Below are 21,751 nucleotides of genomic sequence, written 5' to 3'. Positions count from 1 at the left end.
GCCCCTCGACGTCCCCACGCCCCGCCTTTTCAACGTGAGAAATGACGTTTTTCGTCCATACAGTCAGTCGCTCCCATCGTTAGCCACTAAACCTTTATTTTTATTTTTTTTTACAAAACAGTGATACGAACCTGATACGAATGTGAGCCCGTCTATACTGGCTCTGTATTCTTTCTGGACATGATGCTTTAAATAATAGGATTTTTTTTTCCAATTCTTCTTCTTCTGCGCTGCTGTGGCACTTGAACGCATCATGCAGCATTTGAGAACATGGAGAGCTGTGCTGCTGCTCACCATGATCTTTCACCCGGGGCTGTCAGATAGATACGGTAAGATGATGGAGATATGGGAGGATGCTATGGGTCCAGTCTCCTTCCATGTGAGCTTTTGGTCCCTATGTCAGCATCATGCACCTGTTTTTGTGTGGATGTAAACATAGAGGATGACACCCCAATGAGATTTAACAACAATGGAGGAAGTGCATTAATTGTATTAATATCTCATATGTACTTTCCTGTATTTATTATTATGTATTTGTGTCTTGTGAAAAACTGTTTCATAAGTCTAATAGTAAAATACAGCAGGCTTTTTCCAGGCAACACCCCCTTAAAATTGAACATCCGCTTCTTGATGGGATAATGTTATAATGGACAATGTGTTTGAGACTGAATAAGCAGGAAATGGACGGCTTTTGAATGATTCTGCTGCTTGGTAAACACAGCTTTTGTAGATTTATGTTAACCTTTAGCTCTTTTCTAACATTGTTTTATATTGGGGAAAAATAACATATTGAAAAAATTTCTATTTTCTATTTTCTAACATTCTATTTTGTTTTTGTGCCAAAATCAACATAGATTGAAGATCATTAAACTCATATCATTTGCTTTGGGAGTTGTTGTGTACCTTGTCCAAGACTGTATACAGAATATTTTACTGAATAAAATACATGGATAGGATATATCATAAGAAAATATTTGGCAAATAATTCTAAATAGATGTAATAACATTAAAATAGGGATAAAAATAGTATTTTCCAGTATTTTCCTCGATTTTGTGTCTTGCATAAGATTATTACATTAAAATGACTGGATAGTTTCAAGCTTCTTTTTTTTAAATTACTGTTTTGTCATAATAAAACGGTAGATGTTGCCATGATAATTATATTTGCACATGTTGTCTTGAGCAAACATGGATAATTGAAAAAAAAAATGCAATCACACACGAGCCAGACATTAGCTCTTTTCTACCATTGTTTTATATTAGGGAATAACCATATTGACAAAAATAAATTCTATTTTGTTTTTGTGCCAAAATCAACATAGATTGAATATCATTAAACTCATATCATTTGCTTTGGGAGTTGTTGTGTACCTTGTCCAAGACTGTATACAAAATATTTTACTAAATAAAATACATTGATGGGATATTATATGAGAAAATATGTGGCAAACAATTCTAAATAGATGTAATAACATTAAAATAGGGATAAAAATAGTATTTTCTGGTATTTTCCTAGATTTTGTGTCTTGCATAAGACTATTACATTAAAATGACTGGATAGTTTCAAGCTTCTTTTTTTAAATTGGTTGTTTCTCGTTATTTGCACGTGTTGTCTCGAGCAAAAAAATGCAATCACACACATGAAGTTGTTTGCAATGGTTGGATACGATCCCAAATGTGTTGCTTTTGTCCTTCCAAGCTGAAACACATTCCTTCTTCTCCATGAGATATACCCTTTAATTAAGATTTGCCCTGAGGCAGTACACAGATACCAGATATCTGGCAAAGAATATGCAATATAGTTCATAATCTTTGGTATGGATGGTAGCCAGGATGAAGAAACGTGCCACTTCTGGTCCCAAACCCTGATAAATGGGGATGGTTGCATTCGGACAAATAAATATGCATATCCATACCAGTTTGGTCAAGACCCAGACTGCCATTGCTATTGCGCCTATGCTGTTGTTGTTGTTGGACTAAAAACCCAGGATGTGTCGGAGAGCTTAAAAAATGGATATACTATGTGTCCGAGAGACCAGATGAAAATACAGCAAGGCTAGAAGCAAATGAAGGAGGCTATAAACTGTTTTACTACAGAATAGATGTGATAAATAGAGGAGGTGTGATCCTGCAGGAAGCGTATGTAAACAGTGTTGTGGCGGTCAGGAGAGTGTCAGACAGAGCTACGGTGATGAGGAGTGAAATTGCGGGAGAATGGTAAACATTGTTAGTGCGTACGCCCCTACAAGCGGACTGCAAGTTCAAAGAGAAAAACAATTTCTGGAGCATTCCCAGAGGTGAGAGAGGGGTAGTCTGTGACCTTAATGGTTGATGAAGGAAGTAGAGGAGATGACGAGGTGAAGGGCAGGCTTGGACGGATTTTGGTAGATTCATGGAAGTGTTTTGGTAAGATAGGTGCGGCATTTCTAACAAGACTGTTCAATCATCTCATGGATAATGAAAGGATGCCTGAGTAATGGAGGGGCAGTGTGTCGGTGCCAATCTTTAAAAACAAGGATTATGTTCAGTGTTATGAGTAATGAAAGCTAAAAAAAAGTGTGGAGCACCACGGATGTAACATTCACTCTCAAAGTCCTGAGTTCAGAGAAGAACATCAGGAGTTACATTGTGTTTTTGTGTATTATGGTAAAGCGTATGCTCGAGTGCTGTGAGAGGAGCTATGGTTTAGCATGAAAAATGATGGTATGGTGGTGGTGTGCTATAGGAGTCCCAGGTGAGTTTGGACTGATTGGCCCTGAACCGCTTCTTGTATTGTATGGTGATTGACAGATAAGGTTAGACAGGAGGCTCCATGGACAAAATGATTGATTTTGATCTGCTGTGAGAGTAGATAGCAGGGAGAAGAAACCTGCAAAGGGTGGAGGAATGAGCTCGAGAGCAGAGGAATGAAGGTCAGTCCCAGCAAGACAAAACACATGTGTGTCCATGAAAGGCTTTCAGTTGGAAGAGTGAGAAATCCAGAAGTAGAGATGACGAATGTGGAGGAGTTTCTTAGGATCAACCAAAAAAGGTGAAGAAGCGAGTGCCAGCAGGGTGGAGTATGGAGAAGAGTGCCAGGAATCATTTCAGACCAGACCAGCCCTGATATAAGGCCTGGAGCTGGAGGTGGCAAAACAGAAGATGCTTGGATTTTCACTGGGAGTGACGAGGATGGACAGGAATAGAAACGAGCAGAGCCGAGGAACAGCCCACGTTAGATGTTTAGCAGACAAGGTCAGAGAGACCCGACAGAGATGGTTTGGCTACTTGAAAAGCAGGTATTGTGATGATATGGATACTGGAGATGGAGTTGCCTGGCAGGAGAAGAAGGAGAAGACCAAGGAGGTTTCTAGGTGTGGTTAGATAGGACATATAGACAGATGCATAGGACAGCGCAAGGCTGTCACAAGCCAAAGGTAGAAGAAGAATTATATAAATCCAGAAATGTAATATCATGTATACAGTATCAAAAAAATAATAAAAGAATTCACTTTTATTAAATTTTGCGTATTTTTAAAAACATTTGTACAACTTTTGTCTCTTCGATTTTTGCCCCCAGAGCCTATTCTCTACATTTGTACACCCCGTACACCCCGGACTGGTGGCCATCCAATCACAGGGCACATATAGACAAACAACCATTCACACTCACATTCATACCTATGGACAATTTGGAGTCAGCAATTAAGCTAACATGCATGTTTTTGGAATGCGGTAGGAAACCCACGCACGCCGAGAACATGAAAACTCCACACAGAGATGCCCGAGTGGGGAATCGAATCTGGGTTTCCTAGCTGTCTGGCCTGTGCGCTAACCATTCGTCCATCGTGCAGCCTATACAAACTATATATCATCAATATAACAATATGAATAACAAAAAACAGATATTTGTGAAAATAAACACAGAAGACAACTCTTGGTTGGGTCAGCAACATATCAGAAAAAAGGCATGCCCATCACTGTTAAAGTCAAAGCATACAAGTGTAATTATCTTGTTTGGGCTTAAACACAATGACGATAGCTCTGCTTTTACGTTATATATACAAATTTAAAGCAAAAAACTATTTATCGGGTCCCAAAATAGTTACTGATTAATTGGGTAATTGATTAACCATCGATTAATCCATTAATTGCTGAGGCACAACTTGAGATGTAATGTAGTCTTAAGAATACAAAGTACTCCATTTTAAATTCCACCACAGTACACAACAGATCAGTTTGTCAGAAACAAATATTGTCTTTTGTAATATTTGAATAATACAACACAACAACATTCATAATTTATAATTTTTTAACTTTTCGTTATTATGTTATTATCTTTGATTTGTAATTCAGTGCTTGTGTCGCATTTCAGGTGTAGCCAATATTGCAGTGCATTGTATGATATTTTTTTCCCAAAATACATGCTTTGTTTTTATTTTGTCTTTGTTTTTTGTTTTTTCTTGACACACAAAAGCGTGAATAAAAAAAAGATATTTCTCTGGAGAGCAGAGAGATGCAATTCAGACAGGCAGCCAAAGATAATCATGCATTACCTGCAGCATGAGCATCTTATCTACCACCAACCACCTGCTCATTCACATACCCCCAAGGTCTTTTTTGTCTCAAGTACTTAAAAAAATCCTGGGTTTATTTTTTGTGCCTCATGTCTTGGATGATGTGTGTTTTTTTTTTTATTTATTAGCTAGTACATGAGTTGCTATGCTACATTGTGGACCATCACGGTTCAATGTTTTACTGCTTCCTCTCTATCTGCATCAGGTTGCCTGTTTGAGAGGAAACTGTGCTCCAGGGACCAGTTTTGCTTGGATGGTAAGCACGCATACAAAATAATCAGGTGTTTGCAATACAGTACGTGTGTTTACAAAAAAAAAACTAGTTCACAAGTCAAGGATTGCAGCCTCATGTGTCCACCTTCCCCTCTCTGTTGCATTTGCCTTATCTAAACCCCGCCTCTTTGCTCTGCTGTCTCCATGGCAACACTGACATCACATGGAGGTCGGCACCCCCACAGTTGTGCTAATACAGTGATGAGTCACTCACACAGGCTTACGCACTTCTTGGTGGAAAATTGCACTTACGCACATTGCACAGACGTTGCACGGAATACAAAATGAGTCTGAATATGCGCTCCGGGAGGAGACTGAACCAGAATCATGCAGAGGCATATGTTGTCCGTGTTTTTATGGCCTCTCATATGACCGTGAACATGCATTTCCCAAACAGACCCACCCAGTAATTCGACTTTTATGTAAAAGCCAAATCCTTATGGCTAAAAATGGCTGAAAATTACATTATTTAAAATGAATAAATACATCTATAGCTAAAGAAGCAGCTGAACAATATAATTACTGACTGACATACTGCTCCACTGCTGCCCTATATAATGTATCTGCTGGATCTGGTAGAAGGTCACTGTTCCCCACTTTGTCCCGATGCAAGTAGACCAGAACAGCAAAAAAATCAAAATTATTGGAAAAAGTCTTGTTCTCTGTCCAAATAAATGTCTTGCTTGTTTTACAAATAAATTTCGAAGTATGTACATCAGTGCTTTGTTGTTACCACAGTTTATTAAAGCCATATTCATATTTCCCCTCACTTAATACCCCATAATAACAGCATAAAAAAATATTTTTGGGACTGATTTTTTGGTAAATTGTCTGCACACCTACGAGACAGGATTGCTCAAGGCACAAATCAGCCTCTTGCCTGGTACACAAGGCTAAAAAAAAAAAAAAAAGTCATACAGCCTGTGTATATTTCCGAGTTGAAAGTAGACTGCACTCTCTGATATATAATTAGAGGCTAAAAAAAACCCCACATTAATCCCTGTTAATCTTTTCATTGTAACGATTCACAGTGTCACCGTCGCAGGCATGTTTGTGTCAGATTAAGAGGGTGTACTGAAAGACTGCAGTGACTCATCGGTGCGCCAAAATATCCTCTTGGTATACTCATTCACTCAAATTGCTGTTTGAAAAGACATATTTTCATCAAAACACGCCAACCTTCATAACTTTACAGGTGAATATGATTCAGGCTTTTTTTTCTCCCAATGTAAACATTCTTGATTTAAATAAAAAAAAAAAAACAGTGCAGTAAAACCAGTTCTAACTTGGAGTCATGTTAAGTCAGTCATGTGGTCACCATGGGGTTGACAGCAGTTTTACAGCCATTGCAGAAAGAGTGGCAAATGTTGAAAAGCACAACAGTGAAAGGCCACTGTGGAGGTGAGTGGCAATCAGGATAAAATGTGTGGGTTGTACTTAGGTGGTATGAGTCATTGTTAAGTGCTACTGCGGCCACACACCATAGAAAAGTACCACCAGGGCAGCGTTTCATATTGAATACATTGGAGGGAGCAGTTTGCAGTTTTAATAAGTATAAGCATGACAATACAAGCTATTTTACATTCATCCATTTTTTAGCGCTTATCTTCATGAGCCTATCCCAGCTGTCTTCCGGCGTGAGGCGGGGTACACCCTGGACTGGTCACCAGCCAATCACAGGGCACATATAGACAAACAACCATTCACACTCACATTCATACCTATGGACAATTTGGAGTCGCTAATTAACCTAGCATGTTTTTGGAATGTGGAAACCGGAGTCCCCGGAGAAAACACACACATGCACGGGGAGAACATGCAAACTCCACAGATAGATGGCCAAGGGTGGAATTGAACTTGGGTCTCCTAGCTGCGACTCTATTTTACACAGTACTCTAAATTACATTATGAATGTGTGTGCTCACCAGATGGACTATTTGGTCAGTGTCGTAGTTCCAAGCAAGACCGGGTCCAGTACCAGGTGACGGTTCCTGTGCTGAAAAGAATGCAGGAAGTCCTCAAACAGCTCATGCTACAAGGTTAGTGTTTACTCCATCCTGATTTAAAAAAAAACAACAACAACAAGTAAACACACCTTTGAATATTCTCAAGTCATTCATTGGTTCAAGCTCAAAGACTAGGTAGGACAGCTCTAGAAAAACATGTCAGTCTAATAAATACAGCTAGCCAGACTAGAGATGGCCTACCTGGTATTTCAGCATAAACTAGAACTGTTGTATTAAGTCAACATAGATCTGTCCTATCGAGTCTTTGAGCATGGATGAGAAACGATGAGAGGGGTCCTATCTAGTCATACTAGCACTATCCTATATAGTCAGGCTACAGCTGTCCTATATAACCCTTGAGCATGAACTACAGGGGACAGATCTAATCTTATGTACTGTAGCACGACATCAGTTCATGCTCAAACGATAGGTGTCCTATCCAGTTCATGCTGAAATACTAGGTAGGACAAAGAAGGACAGCTCCAGTCTTATCTAACGTGGCAAGGCTTCTTCAGTTTATGCTCAAACAATAGGTAGGACAGCTCGAGTTTGAGGTGCCCTATTCACTTCATGCCCAAAGACTAGATAGGACAGCTCCAGCCTGACTAGAATAACCCTTCAAAAATGTCAGCTAGTCAAACTACGGCTGTTCTACCTTGTCAGACTAGAAGTGGCCTACCTAGTCTGAGCTACATGGGCTTATAGGTGCGGTAGGTAGTCTCTGAGCATGAATGAGTGGGTGGTGTCCTACCTAGTCATAATAGCACTATCCTATATAGTCAGGCTACAGCTGTCCTATATAATACTTGAGCATGAACTAGAGGGGACAGATCTAGTCTTATGTACAGTAGCACGACATCAGTTCATGCTCAAACAATAGGTGTCCTATCCAGTTCATGCTGAAATACTAGGTAGGACAGCTCCAGTCTTATCCAACGTGGCAAGGCTACTTCAGGTTTATGCTCAAACAATAGGTAGGACGGCTCGAGTTTGAGGTGCCCTATTCACTACATGCCCAAAGACTCGATAGGACAGCTCCAGCCTGACTAGAATAACCCCCCAAACTAGAAGTGGCCTACCTAGTCTGAACTACATGGGCTTATAGGTGCGGTAAGTAGTCTCTGAGCATGAATGAGTGGGTGGTGTCCTATCTAGTCAAACTAGAACTGCCCTATATAGTCAGACATTCTTATTATTCAGATTTAAGCGCACAAATAATATCAATAAAGTACTTCCTGTACTTGTTTTTGTAGGTCTTTCCTGGCAGGACGACATCACCCAGTATATTTTATCAAAGGAACTGAAGAGAGTTCCTCACGTCACCCAGTCAGACAAACCAAACTCTTCTTCACCAATATCTCTGTAAGTTCTCTGCAACTCTGTAAGTTCTCTCCATGCACCTTCCCTACCAGTCTGTCCTAATCCTGCCTGGTTTCCGACTGGGTTTCAAGATCCAAACAGCAGGGCCCCCATCACTACAACTCCAAGTCAGGGTCGGTACCGCCTGCGGGCAAATACATGGACTACATGATTGTTGAGCCGCCTCAGACACCACTACAAATGCAAACAGCCTCCATCGATCCATATACGTACCACCAGGTAAGATGGAGTGTCTATGCCAGGCCAATAGTTGGACGGTGGTTAAACATCCAAATCCCTTAATTTATAGCACAGACACCAAGATGAGGCAGAGAGATCTGTCATTGGAGGCGGTGGCTATGCTCGCACCCCTTCATGGTCACAGACCAATCAGAGAGGGCGAGAGCGAGACAGGCAACTCCTTCAAGAGGCTTTGTCCCTCTATTTGGCTTCTGCACCACCCTCTTACCGTCATCGCGGATCCACCGCCATGGCTTCTGCAGGTAAAAAAAAATGGAACTGCACAATTGTACAATTAAATCAGTGCATCCAAATGGAAAGTCTATAGCAGTTTGAACTATATCCTCAGGTATGCCTTACTATGATGACCTGCAACTGGAGGTTCCGGTGGACTATGTTGAAGATTACACCCTAGAGGAGAGACTGGGTACTATGAACCGGCAGCCGCCGCTTCAAAATAAGAAGGTTTCTCAAGGCTACAGCGCTCAGTTTGGAAGCAGTGGTGAGGAAACAACAATACTTTTTGTTACTTATCCCCTTGTGACCCAGAAAAATAGAAGTCGTTGAGGTTTTGTTGAATGACATATCACTAGAAATGCATCCTAACCACAGCAGAGCAAGAACGTTTATCCTTGAAGAGTGTGTTGCATTCAAAGTAAGGTGTGAAAGTGCATGACTGGGTCTCAGGAGGATAAATATACAACATTTTGCCATCCTGTGTTTAGACGGCTTGCTGCAGAGGATGTCAGATGTCCTACAGAGATACAGAGTGGACCCCAAAGAGCTCAGTCAAGAGCAGCTCTACAAACTAGCCCTCATTCTGCAGCTCTTGCAGACCCAAGACAGGACACAAGGTATCGTTTGGACACTACCAAAGCTTCTTGACATGCTTGGATGGAGAATGTCTGTTCTTATTAGTGTCTCCATCTTTTTCACAGATCCAAATGAGAAGGATCTCCTCACACTCAAGGAGGTATGTTACCATTTCCTGTAATGTTTTCTCAGTGCACAAATAGAAGGTTAATTAGTAGCTGTCGAGCATACATCTCAGAACCTCTTAATGTAAACAGTAAACAGTACAGTTCTCTGCAGACGTATTGTAACAATGAGGCTTTGCAGACTGCATTTAGAGGTGAAAACAACATGAAAACCAAAGACCTGTCAGTGGGTTGTAAATGTGAGAGATTTACAGTGGTCATAGCCGTTTGGAATTCCCTGAAGAATAAATAAAGCACTTGTGTATGAAGTAACAGACAAACATTGTGAGAGATGACTCTGATTCTTCTGAACAGATGCAGCTCTTAAAACAAGACAGCATGCCCAGAAAGCCGGAGAAGCCTGCTTCTGCCGATGCACCTCAATCCCTCAGACCCTTAGCCACAACTACACCGTCTACGAAGATTACAAAGCCCCCGCCAACTGTCCGTCAGTCTCCATTGGTTTCTCCCAAAGACGGAGACAACATGGAGAAGCAAACACCACCACAACTTGACGACACTGGAGACAAGGAGGAATATGGCTACATAGTCACCAACCAGAGGTCAGTGCTACAGGAATACTTGGGAAACAAACCTTGTATGCCAAATACTACAACTAATTGTTGTAGTTTGTAGTTTGATTATAATAGATTGTCCTTGAACCTAAATAAAACTAAAATCATGAAAGGACACGCACCAGCAAATACAAATAAACGGTGTGGACATTGAAAGGGTGAACGAAAATAAATTTCTGGGGATCACAATAGATGAAAATATGAGCTGGAAACCTCATATTACAAATATACAACATAAGGTGGTCAGAAATATTTCAGTATTGAACAAAGTAAAACTTGTTCTCAATCAGAAATCACTCCACATTCTTTATTGCTCTCTGGTTCTACCATATCTTACTTATTGTGCGGAAATATGGGCTAATAACTATAAAAGGGCGGCACGGCGGTCGAGTGGTTAGCACGCAGACCTCACAGCTAGGAGACCAGGGTTCAATTCCACCCTCGGCCATCTCTGAAAACATGCTAGGTTAACTGGCGACTCCAAATTGTCCATAGGTATGAATGTGAGTGTGAATGGTTGTTTGTCTATATGTGCCCTGTGATTGGCTGGCGACCAGTACAGGGTGTACCCCGCCTCTCGCTCGAAGACAGCTGGGATAGGCTCCAGCACCCCCCGCGACCCTCGTGAGGAAAAAGCGGTAGAAAATAAATGAATGAATGAACTATAAAAGCAATCTTCACTCGCTAAATGTACTGCAAAAAAGGTCAGTAAGGATAATTCATAATGCCGCCTACAGAGAACATACTAACTCCTTATTTCTAAAATCACAAATACTTAAACTTGCTGATATAGTTCATCTTCAAACAGCCAAAATAATGCATAAGGCTAAAAATAACCAATTACCTAAAAATGTCATCCAATACTTCTCTACAAGAGAGGAGAAATATGATCTCAGGGAAGAACTACATTTGAAACACTTATATGCTAGGACTACATTAAAAAGCCATAGCATTTCAGTATGTGGAATCAAACTATGGAATGGAAATCAAACAATGCACAACAATGAGCCAATTCAAGAAACAATACAAGCAGTTGATGTTTGCTAAATACAAGGATGAAGAGTCTTGAACCAGTCATGATGTGCTATATATATCACTATATTGACACTTACTATGGTACACATTATGTCATTGTATGGTCATATCACCTAGTACTTTGGTTAAAAAAAAAATTTAAAAAAAAACCTTAAACTGTATTATGGAAAGCAGGAAGTGAACAAATGTAACAGTTACTGATTGTAAAAGTACCAGATGGAGGGGTAGGATTTAATAAGCTTTGCTTCTTCCTACTCCTTTTGGACATGTGGAACTGTGAACTGATTATGTGATGCATTCAATTGTAATCTGATGCATGTTCAAATGAAATAAAACCATTACCATTACTTGTCCTTCCCAGTCATCTGAGTTTATATGATGGAGTGAAGTTGTTGGGGCTACTTGCAGAGAGGATACACTTGGCAACCAGCAGCTTCATCAATATAAGGTATCGCCATCACAATCATATGAGTTTACAATACAGTATGACTCCTTTTTTTTCCACTATGTGCGTTGGTTTTGTGCCGTTAGCGTGGTCGGACCTGCACTGACGTTCCGTCTCCGTCAGAATGAACACAACATGACTGCTGCAGAGGTGGCAGCTAAAGCCGGTGAGACGAGCAAAACAAACATACGCAAACATTGAAATAGAACCTCACCTAGCATTCGTTATTTGTTTCTCCCTGACTCAACAATGTTTCTGTTTCTTTTTTTACTACAGTATCGGAAAAGAACTTCCTGGAGACGGAGACGAGCTTGAAGATTGTACAGAGCGGAGTGGGAGAGGTAGTTTGTACACATGCACAAACATGAGCACTGATAAATAAATAAAGTAGTATTCATTGCATCATTATTCCTGCCAATCAGGACAAACAAATGTCTAAGCTGCAAGCTACTTGTCTCTAAATTTTACTTTAAAATACAATAAATAATTTTTCCAAACTGGACTTTCACACGTAGACTCACCACAGCATGTGCACAGCATTTTACCGACTGCATGTTCTGCGCGTGTGTGTGAACAAGGCGGAACAAATGAGCGCCGTCGCAGCATAACAAGTACCGTTTTACTTGTTGCCATGGTGCTTTGTCTCCTCACCCCCACTGTGGCGCCCAGATCCCAGGTGCTATGACAACAGGTGTCATTAAGCTATCATCCAGTTCCCACATAACTGCCTGCATCTCAATCATCACCAGTCATGTCTTAAATCAAAAATTATCAGCAAAAATGATGTTTCAATATGACAGGCACAGCACTGCAGTATGTATTTTTGTGAGTGGAAATGATCTATCTTAAAATGATAGCAAAGCTTGTCATAATATTAAATGAATTAATATGCACAAGTCATCATCAGGTTTCACAATCAGCAGCTCCGTTCCGTTGAATAGAATTGTGGAACATGCCACTTTGACTTTTAAGCCGTCTTGTCTCTTTACCGCCATGCATTGTTACAGTGACAGGGTGAAACGAGTGACCTTTCTGCTTCTCGTCTCCAAAAGGAGGAGGCTTGAGAGCCAATCCCCCTGTGGCTCTCGGCTCTTAGATGAATAGATGTACACTGAGAAGATCATGTCCCGTCTTCTTTGTCTACGTACCCGTATCATTCTCACTTGTTCTCTGTGCTTGTGTGTGTGTTTTTATTTTTTTTTTCCAGAGGACAAATGCACAGGGTCTCCCTCAGGTAACCAGGGTTTCCCAGGGCTCCAGTGGGACGGTTATCACACTGGTTTCCATGGCAGTCGTAGGAGGAGTGTTGATACTGGCTGTGGCCGTCGCTTGCCTCAGGCACTACGCTCACCAAGTGGCCAATGGCAAACTCGGTCTGGGGCCAGAGGGAGGAGCCGAAACACACTTTGATTATCAGGTAAAGCGACTGCAAAAAAAATACATACGTATATTATTGTGTGAATGTGGAAAGGCAAGCGATGACATTTTTATTTATTATTTTGCACCAAAGTGTGAGTGTGTTGGGTTAGTCGGTAAACCTCACTTCACCTTAAGATTTGTGTTGGACAAATCTTTACAATGCCTGGAACTTGGTTCGAACCCAGAAATCAATCACAAAACCCAGTCATTACCACACAGACAAAGGCTTTCAATCATGAGTGATGCCCCCTGCACCATTTCCACATTTCTACCCGCCGTTTGACGCCCCTGTACAACTCTAAGCTCTGTTCCTTTGAATGGAAAAACACCCCAAATCAAGATGGCAGCCCCTCCACTGTGTTTTGTAGAAAATAGCATGGCAGTAGCGTTGGAGGCCAACACCAGAAAATAAGACTTTTTCCAACTTCCACTTTTCCAAGTACCAATTCCAAACAAGGCAATTTTGTGGTGTTGGAGACAAGGACTTTGAAGCTGTGTTTTTGTTCTTAAAACCCTATCTCTCGCAGATGCCATCTGATGGTTATTGAACTGCACTCAGCACCAGTAACAACCTTGACGGACACCCACTTGATGTTTTTGTTCCAACGCCGCTCAGGACCTTTTAAGTTTAAAAAAGTTTGTGTCCAATCTCAGCAGCAATGGTGTGCTGCGAGAAGCCTTGCCTATGCAGCTCAACCATACAACCACATTCAACAAGAGAAAGATATTATTTACATTGTGAATACCTGACAGAAAATAACATTGAATCCACATTTTTTTGATTACCGTAATTTCCAGACTATAGAGCGCACCTGATTATAAGCCCCACCCACTACATTTTTAGAGGAAAACCGATTTTGTACATACACAAGCCGCACCTGTATACACATTAAAACATGTAAAAGACGGTACACAGAGAGAGTTTTCAAAGTTTTAATAATATAACTTAACAATAATAATAATATAACTTTGTTCACAAACGGTGCCTGTGACGCGGCAGTAAAACCGTAGCAACATGGTAACAACACGCTAGCAACACAATAGCTTTTTTTCGTCTTTTTACATTGCTTCAGTTCTTCCCGCTGCCGTTTTTCCAGCGTCTCACCATCGATTCGTTTATGCCAAGTTTACGTGCGGCAGCTCTGTTTTCCTTCTTTATCGGACAGCTCGGTTGCTTTTAGCTTGAAAGCTGCGTCATTTGCCTTTCTTTTTGCCTTTTCCATGATGAGGGTATGTTCACGCTAATTTAATTTATGCACAAGACTAGAAGTTGCAGTCTTCCTCGACGCATATATTCCACCGGTATTAATCTTACCTTTTCTACTCGAGACCCCCTGGCGGCCGTTAGAAAAATTACATATAAATTGGCCGCATCACTGAATAAGTCCGGAATTTACGGTAAATAGTTAATTAATTGGATAATGGATTAATCACTGTATATACTGATTATACTTCACATTGATACCACCTCATAAAGCAGGGGTATTTCTATGAAAAGACGACTTTTATGAGCAGTGACCAAGCCAAAATGTGAGCTTTTGTTGGGTGATATCACGGAGGGAAAGCAATGATGCCGCAATGATACCATGTCATCATCTTAAAGCACTAACAAAGTATCCAACTACATAAATCAAACGTCATCACTAAGCTTCTCCCAGCCTTTAGAGACGTACCAAGGGGATGGTATGCTGTGATGTACGTATATACGTCAGAATCGTGGCATATTCCACACACACACTGCTGTAGATTTTATTTCATTTTTTTTTTTATGTATCACACTTGCGCCTCTCTCCGTCTGTATCGCACATTCAGGAGCTATGTCGGCAGCACATGGCGTCCAAATCCTCTCTGTGCCGCCAGGACTGTGTGGGCGGCGGGAGCAGCGGGATGGCGGCTTCCGGGGGAGCCACCGGCGGCCGTCGAGGAACAGACACATCCCGTGTGAGCAGCGTTTCCTCCCAGTTCAGCGACGGCCCTCAGCACAGCCCCTCCTCGACCCATAGCTCAACTCCATCCTGGAGCGAGGAGCCCGCACAGTCAAATATGGATATCTCCACCGGTCATGTGATTCTGGTGAGCGAACAATCAATCAAGGGGTCACGCCGGCATCAATGCTAAAATGCTAATGTCTTTGTGTCTGTCAGGCCTATATGGAGGACCACCTTCGTAACAAGGACCGCCTTCAGAAGGAGTGGGAGGCCTTGTGCTCCTACCAGGCTGACCCCAGCTCAGTGGCTGTTGCGCAAACTCCCGGCAACATGGACAAAAACAGACAAGCTGAGTCGCTCCCATGTCAGTTCATCCACCAAAACAACAACTCACGCTCATTTTTTTTGGAATTCCTACAAATTCTCCCTTTTATTCCAGATGATCACTCACGTGTGAAACTGAAAAGGGAACAAAACCCCAGAAAACTAGATTACATCAACGCCAGCTTCATTGTAAGCATCTTTTCAAATCACTCATTTTATTAATTAACATTTGATTGTTTGTAGCGACTTAGCTTAAGTGCCTCACTTGCTCAGGGTGCAACCAAACATTACACAAGTCAAACACACACAATGTAAGTGCACCACATTGATTATGCAAGTATCCATATACACACTTATACACCACTATGTATGCAAAACAATGTTTCCGCAAAGCATGCTGGGTAACTTATGTGTTATTGCACTACCTCTAGTCTGATCACGACCCCCGGCAGCCCGCTTATATCGCCACTCAGGGACCTCTGACTCACACTGTGGCAGATTTTTGGCAGGTTAGTCCATGACTGTACTACACACACACTGAATTCTATACATAAAAATGTACTGTATAACAGTGAAAGAGAAAACTAAACGCCAAATGGCGCTTTGGTCTCCCTAATGCGCAGATGGTTTGGGAGAACGGTTGCACTGTGATAGTGATGATGTCCGCTCTAGTGGAGGATGGACAGAAACAAAGCGAGCGGTACTGGCCTGATGAAGGTTCATCGCTATACCACATCTATGAAGTGAGTTTTGTTCAAAATGTAAAGCTACTGTGGCATTTATTTGTTTTTAGCTAAAGAAATGCATGGTTTAGTTTGGTAAAATGTCTACCCCTGGTGGCAAACTATGGTAGTGCTAACCCAACACTTATTTGTTTATAGCTAAAGAAATGCAATGGTTTAGTTTGGTAAAATGTCTACCCCTGGTGGCAAACTATAGTAGTGCTAACCCAACACTTATTTGTTTTTAGCTGAAGAAATGCAATGGTTTAGTTTGGTAAAATGTCTACCCCTGGTGGCAAACGATGGTAGTGCTAACGCAACACATCTTCCACGGCACATGTTGCAACATTTGCATTTTAAATGAGGAAATAAATTGTCTCAATGTGTCTCCTGCAGTTTGAGATGTTTATTTTTATTATTATTATTATTATTATTATTATTATTACTATTATTATTATTGTTGTTGTTGTTGTTGTTGTTGTTGTTGTTGTTGTTATTTTCTTACCTTCTTCCATTGTTGTTGTTGTTATTATTTTCTTACCTTCTTCCACCTCTCAGGTGAACCTGGTGTCAGAGCATATCTGGTGCAAGGACTTCCTGGTGCGTAGCTTCTACCTGAAGAATGTTCAGACACAAGAGACAAGAACCTTAACACAGTTTCATCTGCTGAGTTGGCCGGCTGATGGCATCCCCACCTCCACGCGACCCCTGCTTGACTTCCGCAGGTGTGAACACACATACACAACATTATTCCATACATGTGTTTAATGCTCTCCTCCGATTGTGACACAACATTTGCAATAAGAATGACTGTTGTGATTATTGAGTTAGATTCCACTACAGAACCCTCCCCCCGTCTCTTCGATATGTCTCATAATCAATGAACAGATGGAATGGGAGTCAGCGTTGAAAGCGAGTGAAGGCATTTCTCCAAACATATAAAACAAAAACAGCACTTTGGTAAAAATAAATAAATAAATAAAAAATACTAAAATAAATAATAATATATTAATTAAATAATATAATATATTAATTAAATAAATATAATATATAATAATAATATATTTATTAAATTAATTAATTAATTAAAAAAAGAAATAATTCACAATTAATTGAGCCTAATTCTAACACATAGTAGTTGTGTTCAGATTCAATAGCATTTCAGTCAAACTAAGTAGCGTTCATTATTGCCACAATTCATGTACACATTTTTTGCTATATTATGTCTGATGAAGGTCAAATGGAACGAAACTTGACCTGAATAAACTAATGAATGAGAGCGAAAACCTCATTTTGAACTCTTTGTTTGCTATTAAACATGACAATTATAAAATAAAACAAAAACAATTATTGAAATGAAAGTACAGCCGAAGTCAAGGCAACACTTAAAAATGTAAGCCTTAAAAATATTAATTCAATTCATCATAAAATAATAGCAGCAATAAGAAGTAATTGTAGAAAACCACTTTTCTATAATGAAGTTCTGGGCTGCAAATGGTGCATTGATTTTTCAGCTGACTGATGTCATGTGACATTTGTTATTTGGGTTCCAGTATTTTTAGTATTAGTGCAACAATCACTTGTCACCACCTTTTATTTATCATCTTTTATCCCACATGATTTAACATTTCTCTGCCATGTTTATGACTTTCCTCCCTTAAACATGCATGTGCAAACTTGGCCTCAAACGGGACCCATCATGAACCGTTATCAAGATGGAGATACCATCAACAGCATCATCATCACATCCATTCCTTGTCCATGTCCGTGTCCATTCCTCGCTCCCTCTCTCTCTCTCCCTCTGTCCCAGTGCACGTCGAGATAGGTTTGTGCTCGAACATCTCCCAGTGTCATTTTTGCGGTTTGCAGCTAGTACTCTGGCTCCAGTTGCATAGTCACAAAAATGAGCATTGGCAGGTGTGACTGGCTACTGCAAGAGGGACAGTGAACCCATTTTTCTTGACGGTTTTACCACATCTCTCTTTGCTACCTTCTTTATGTCACAAACGTGTTTCATCATCAGATCCATTGCTTGTAATTCAATCCCAATTTAGTACAAAGTACCTGTGGCTGTGTAATCTTATGTATGCATTCAGTAATCTTTTCAAAATAACTACAGTAAAGTCTCGTTATATTGATATCGGTTATATCGAAGTACTGCTTATTACGATACTATTTTCATTTCCCGGCAAATTTCTAGTCTTTTATGATATAATTAGTTCCGTTTGTACGATACCCGGTTATTATGATAATCCGGTTACTACGATGCCCTTTTCATCTCCCGCCAGCCAATTTGGTCTGCTTATATCGATACAAAAGCAGCTTAAATCAATCTTTGCTTAAGGATTTCAATACCAAAAAAGAACACGGCGAACGGCTGCTTCCAGTCAACTTTATTTTTCACACTTCCACCACCAGAGCGCAGCACACACACTGATTCCCGCACTTCCTGGTTCACAGGTCATGCTCAACCCGCCCCACATAGCTGGCCAAACACATGCCTGCAACAGAAGAACCAACTGACATAGCATACACACCTATTCCAACAAAGACACAAGCGTACAAATACATATCATCATATGTACATGCTGGCGTTCGTGGTTTCTCTCGTGTGTATAGAACAATGTCGAGTGCATTATTGCCCACTTTTAATGCAGTTCGGCGCAGGATCGGATATATCGACAGTCCGGTTATATCGATATTTTTTCCGACTCCCGACAATATCGATATAACGAGACTTCACTGTATTTCATTAATTCACACATATTCCTTCTATGTGTTTTTTGCTCTTTCTTTTCCTATTTTCTCTTGCTTATGCTTTTCAGGAAGGTGAATAAATGCTACAGAGGTCGCTCCTGTCCAATAATTGTTCACTGCAGGTAAAAAACGTCTTCCCAAACGCACTTCCCAATGATGTGCATGGTTGTCTATTTGTTGTCTATAACACTCATTCAATGTGCTCTGACCTTTCCTTTGCTTGTGTGGCAACCGGCGCAGTGATGGCACCGGAAGGACCGGCACATACATCCTCATTGATATGGTGCTGAATCGCATGGCCAAAGGTGAGTCTGCTGTTTAGATCTCTGATGAGCGGAGGGCAAAAATTAGAAAGACTGACATACTGGACAAAAAAAGACTGATGTCCCATTTTGGGTCTCGATGCTCAGTTTGGGAAACATTGCTCTAGATTATGGCAGCAATGGTGCAAAAGGTTGTTTCCTCAATGTTTCCCAACCATGTTTTATATAAATAAAGTTCCAAATATGAAAAAAAACACAAAAGTATTTCTAGATTATCTTTAACGTGTCTTATGTGGCCTTTTCACTTTCTGCAAGCATTTCAAGCAAGTAAATACTTCATTAAATTAAATGAAAATTAACCTAGTTACAGATCTCTTCCGGGTATTAATAATTTACACCAGGGTTCAATAACTTTTTTGACTTGCACAGCCATGAAAGACAATTTTTTAAAAATATATTTACATGGCTTTCCATCCCTCGCCATTGCTAAAGTACCAGCTTGCCTCCATTTTGGACGGCATCTCTTGGCATGCATTCTTCCGACTGTCCTCCACTGGATATTCAGCTCCTCATCTTTCTTTCTTTGTGCCATCTTCTTCAGCAAAAGTGTTTGGCGTGAAGTTCCCCTCTTGACCACAAAAAATGGATGCAGAGAAGATGCATTAAAATACATAATGTTATATATTCTGATTTTTTTTTATAATTATAGTAAAATTTTACTTGAATGTGTTTGAATGTGTTTGAGCCAGATGCAGACATCAAAAAAGCCACATAGGTTCCCGACCCCTGATTTAGGGGTTACTCCTGGTTAACAAGTACAACAAAATTCTTGCACTCAAGCGGACAATTGTCAAATACTAAAAACCAGTGGGGGCTGTGCATTTAATCTTATCACACCTCTTAAAACCACTACATTAACATCGCAGTTATACAAACAATATACAATATGCGATATACTAAGTTCTATGTGAAGTATTTCCATAATGCCTCATATTAACTCACTAGCAAGATCTCAGTGTATAGACTGGTCATATATCATCTTGTTTCATATTACCTACATACTGTATTGTATATAACTCTGAGAAAAACTGTTGATTTTGTTAATACTTGGGTTGTATATATTATTTTTCTATATTGTGTATTTTGTACTGCTTAACTGACTCTGTACTCTTGCTGCTGTGCAATGCAAATTTCCCCACTCAGGGACGAATAAAGGCATATTTTATCTTAATCATGTTTAGTGTTTAGGCCAGCAGAGAAGGTTTTGCTGGCCCCTGATGGTAGTATATACAGTATTTTTAATGAAATACTGCTTCTCATGTCATTAGGCGTCAAGGAGATTGACATTGCTGCCACACTGGAACACATTAGAGACCAGAGACCCGGCCTCGTCCGCACCAAGGTACTAATACTTTGCCATCTCCTGTATGCGTATGTACAGTAAATGTAATCACTGCTTTCTTTCCTCCTCTTCACAATCAGGACCAGTTTGAGTTTGCACTGACCGCTGTCGCCGAGGAGGTGAATGCCATCTTGAAAGCTTTGCCACAGTGAACTGCAGCAATAGAGGACACAAACACGACGCAAGCCACCCGAAAATATTGTAGAGGTCTCACTTGAATAAAGTTCAGAAGAAACTTAAGTGCATCCGATATTTTATCATTTACTTGACTGAATTTTTTCCAAAACTTGTAATGTAAATGTTAAATGCGTGAATACATTTGTCAAATTGTACGACAAAATTGTAAAACATACACAGTGCCTGTGTGAATTCTGAGTTTTGCTGTACCAGAAAACTGTACTCTACTGTCTTGTTTGTGTCAGTTTTGACAAGTTTTATGGAGATTGTTTTCGTCATGTTTTTATCAGATTATGTACTTTGAACAGCGATTACGTGCGCATTGTTGCTTTCTTAATTAAATCGCATGAATCAGTTCATGATCACATACTACATAGGACGCACGTCCTATCTGATGAAAAACTCAAAAGGCTATCTATTGGTGCAGGATCCGAAGTAATTCAGCTCCCTAGCTGTCCTACTTAGTCAAAGACTGAAAGACTTAACAGGTCAGCTCTAGTCTGAGTTATGTTGAGCTGTTCTATTTAGTCATAGACTCAAAATGCTAGATAGGAACTGGAGTATTACTCGGGACTCAATCTCCTAGACGTGAGCTGTCCTATCTAGTCTTTAAGCCGATGAAGCTTGCTTACTTTGGATCCTGCACCAACTTGTCAGACTACCCGGTCAGTAATAATCACTTCCAGCTGACCTATCTAGTCTTTGAGAACTTCTGTCTTGTCAGACTTAAGATGTTCTATCAATACAAAAGACTAGATAGGACAGCTGTACTCTTGAGAGGTTTGTACAGGATCCTAAGTAGTACTTATTTTCAACACTTTGGATGCTGCTGGAACCCCTCTTTAATCAACTGACGAGGCCTACTTTGGATTTTTTTAGTCAGACTAAGAAGTCTGTCGTCTGTCTTATTAAAGACACGGAGACTAGATAGGACAGCTCCAATGTGAAGAGTTGGTGCAGGATCCAAAGTAATCCTATCCAGTCAGACTTGACTTCTATAGCTAGTCTTTGAGCATCAACTGTGGCGAAACGTCTGAACCTGAATGAACGTATTCCAAGGCATCTGCTTGCTGCAGATCACCCTCACGTTTTTGTTATTCGGTTTCTGTGCAGCAATGTGATTAATGTAAATACTTTCCTGAGATGATTGTATTTATTTCGTGTAGCAGAAAGATAAAATATCTATAAAAAATGTATTTTTGACTTGATAAATAAATGTGATGTGATGCAGCAAAAAAAAAAAAAACGTGGCTGTCTTTTTGCCTTAAAGTAAACACAACAGACAAAAACTGA

General features: G+C 40.3%; 1 protein-coding gene across 3 annotated transcripts; it reads left to right on the top strand.

Annotated features, from left to right (window-relative positions):
• The first annotated feature begins 44 nt into the window (after positions 1–44).
• ptprna (protein tyrosine phosphatase receptor type Na) lies at positions 45–21,684 on the top strand. Of its 3 annotated transcripts, none has more exons than XM_058082502.2 (24): positions 46–329; positions 4,762–4,812; positions 6,758–6,868; positions 8,089–8,197; positions 8,287–8,434; positions 8,505–8,697; positions 8,784–8,936; positions 9,160–9,288; positions 9,373–9,407; positions 9,727–9,974; positions 11,383–11,469; positions 11,553–11,632; positions 11,743–11,807; positions 12,674–12,883; positions 14,746–14,958; positions 15,030–15,177; positions 15,253–15,326; positions 15,569–15,646; positions 15,761–15,880; positions 16,418–16,584; positions 18,685–18,738; positions 18,857–18,921; positions 20,208–20,281; positions 20,362–21,684. In XM_058082502.2, the coding sequence occupies exons 1-24, from the start codon at positions 254–256 to the stop codon at positions 20,431–20,433; spliced, it is 2,760 nt and encodes a 919-aa protein (XP_057938485.2). In that variant the 5' UTR covers positions 46–253; the 3' UTR covers positions 20,434–21,684. The 3 variants fall into 3 exon arrangements, with proteins under 3 accessions (XP_078651229.1, XP_057938485.2, XP_057938484.2); XM_058082501.2 differs by having other exon boundaries at positions 47–329; positions 14,698–14,958; XM_078795103.1 differs by having other exon boundaries at positions 45–329; positions 14,698–14,958; positions 15,030–15,326.
• The last annotated feature ends 67 nt before the right edge of the window (positions 21,685–21,751 follow it).

Source organism: Doryrhamphus excisus, linkage group LG12 (genome assembly GCF_037039965.1).
Source record: "Doryrhamphus excisus strain RoL-2023G ecotype Guam linkage group LG12, RoL_Dexc_Guam_v1.1, whole genome shotgun sequence".
NCBI lineage: Eukaryota > Metazoa > Chordata > Actinopteri > Syngnathiformes > Syngnathidae > Doryrhamphus > Doryrhamphus excisus.
The sequence above is the reverse complement of the archived record's forward strand: the minus strand, read 5'-3'. Positions and strand labels throughout refer to the sequence as shown.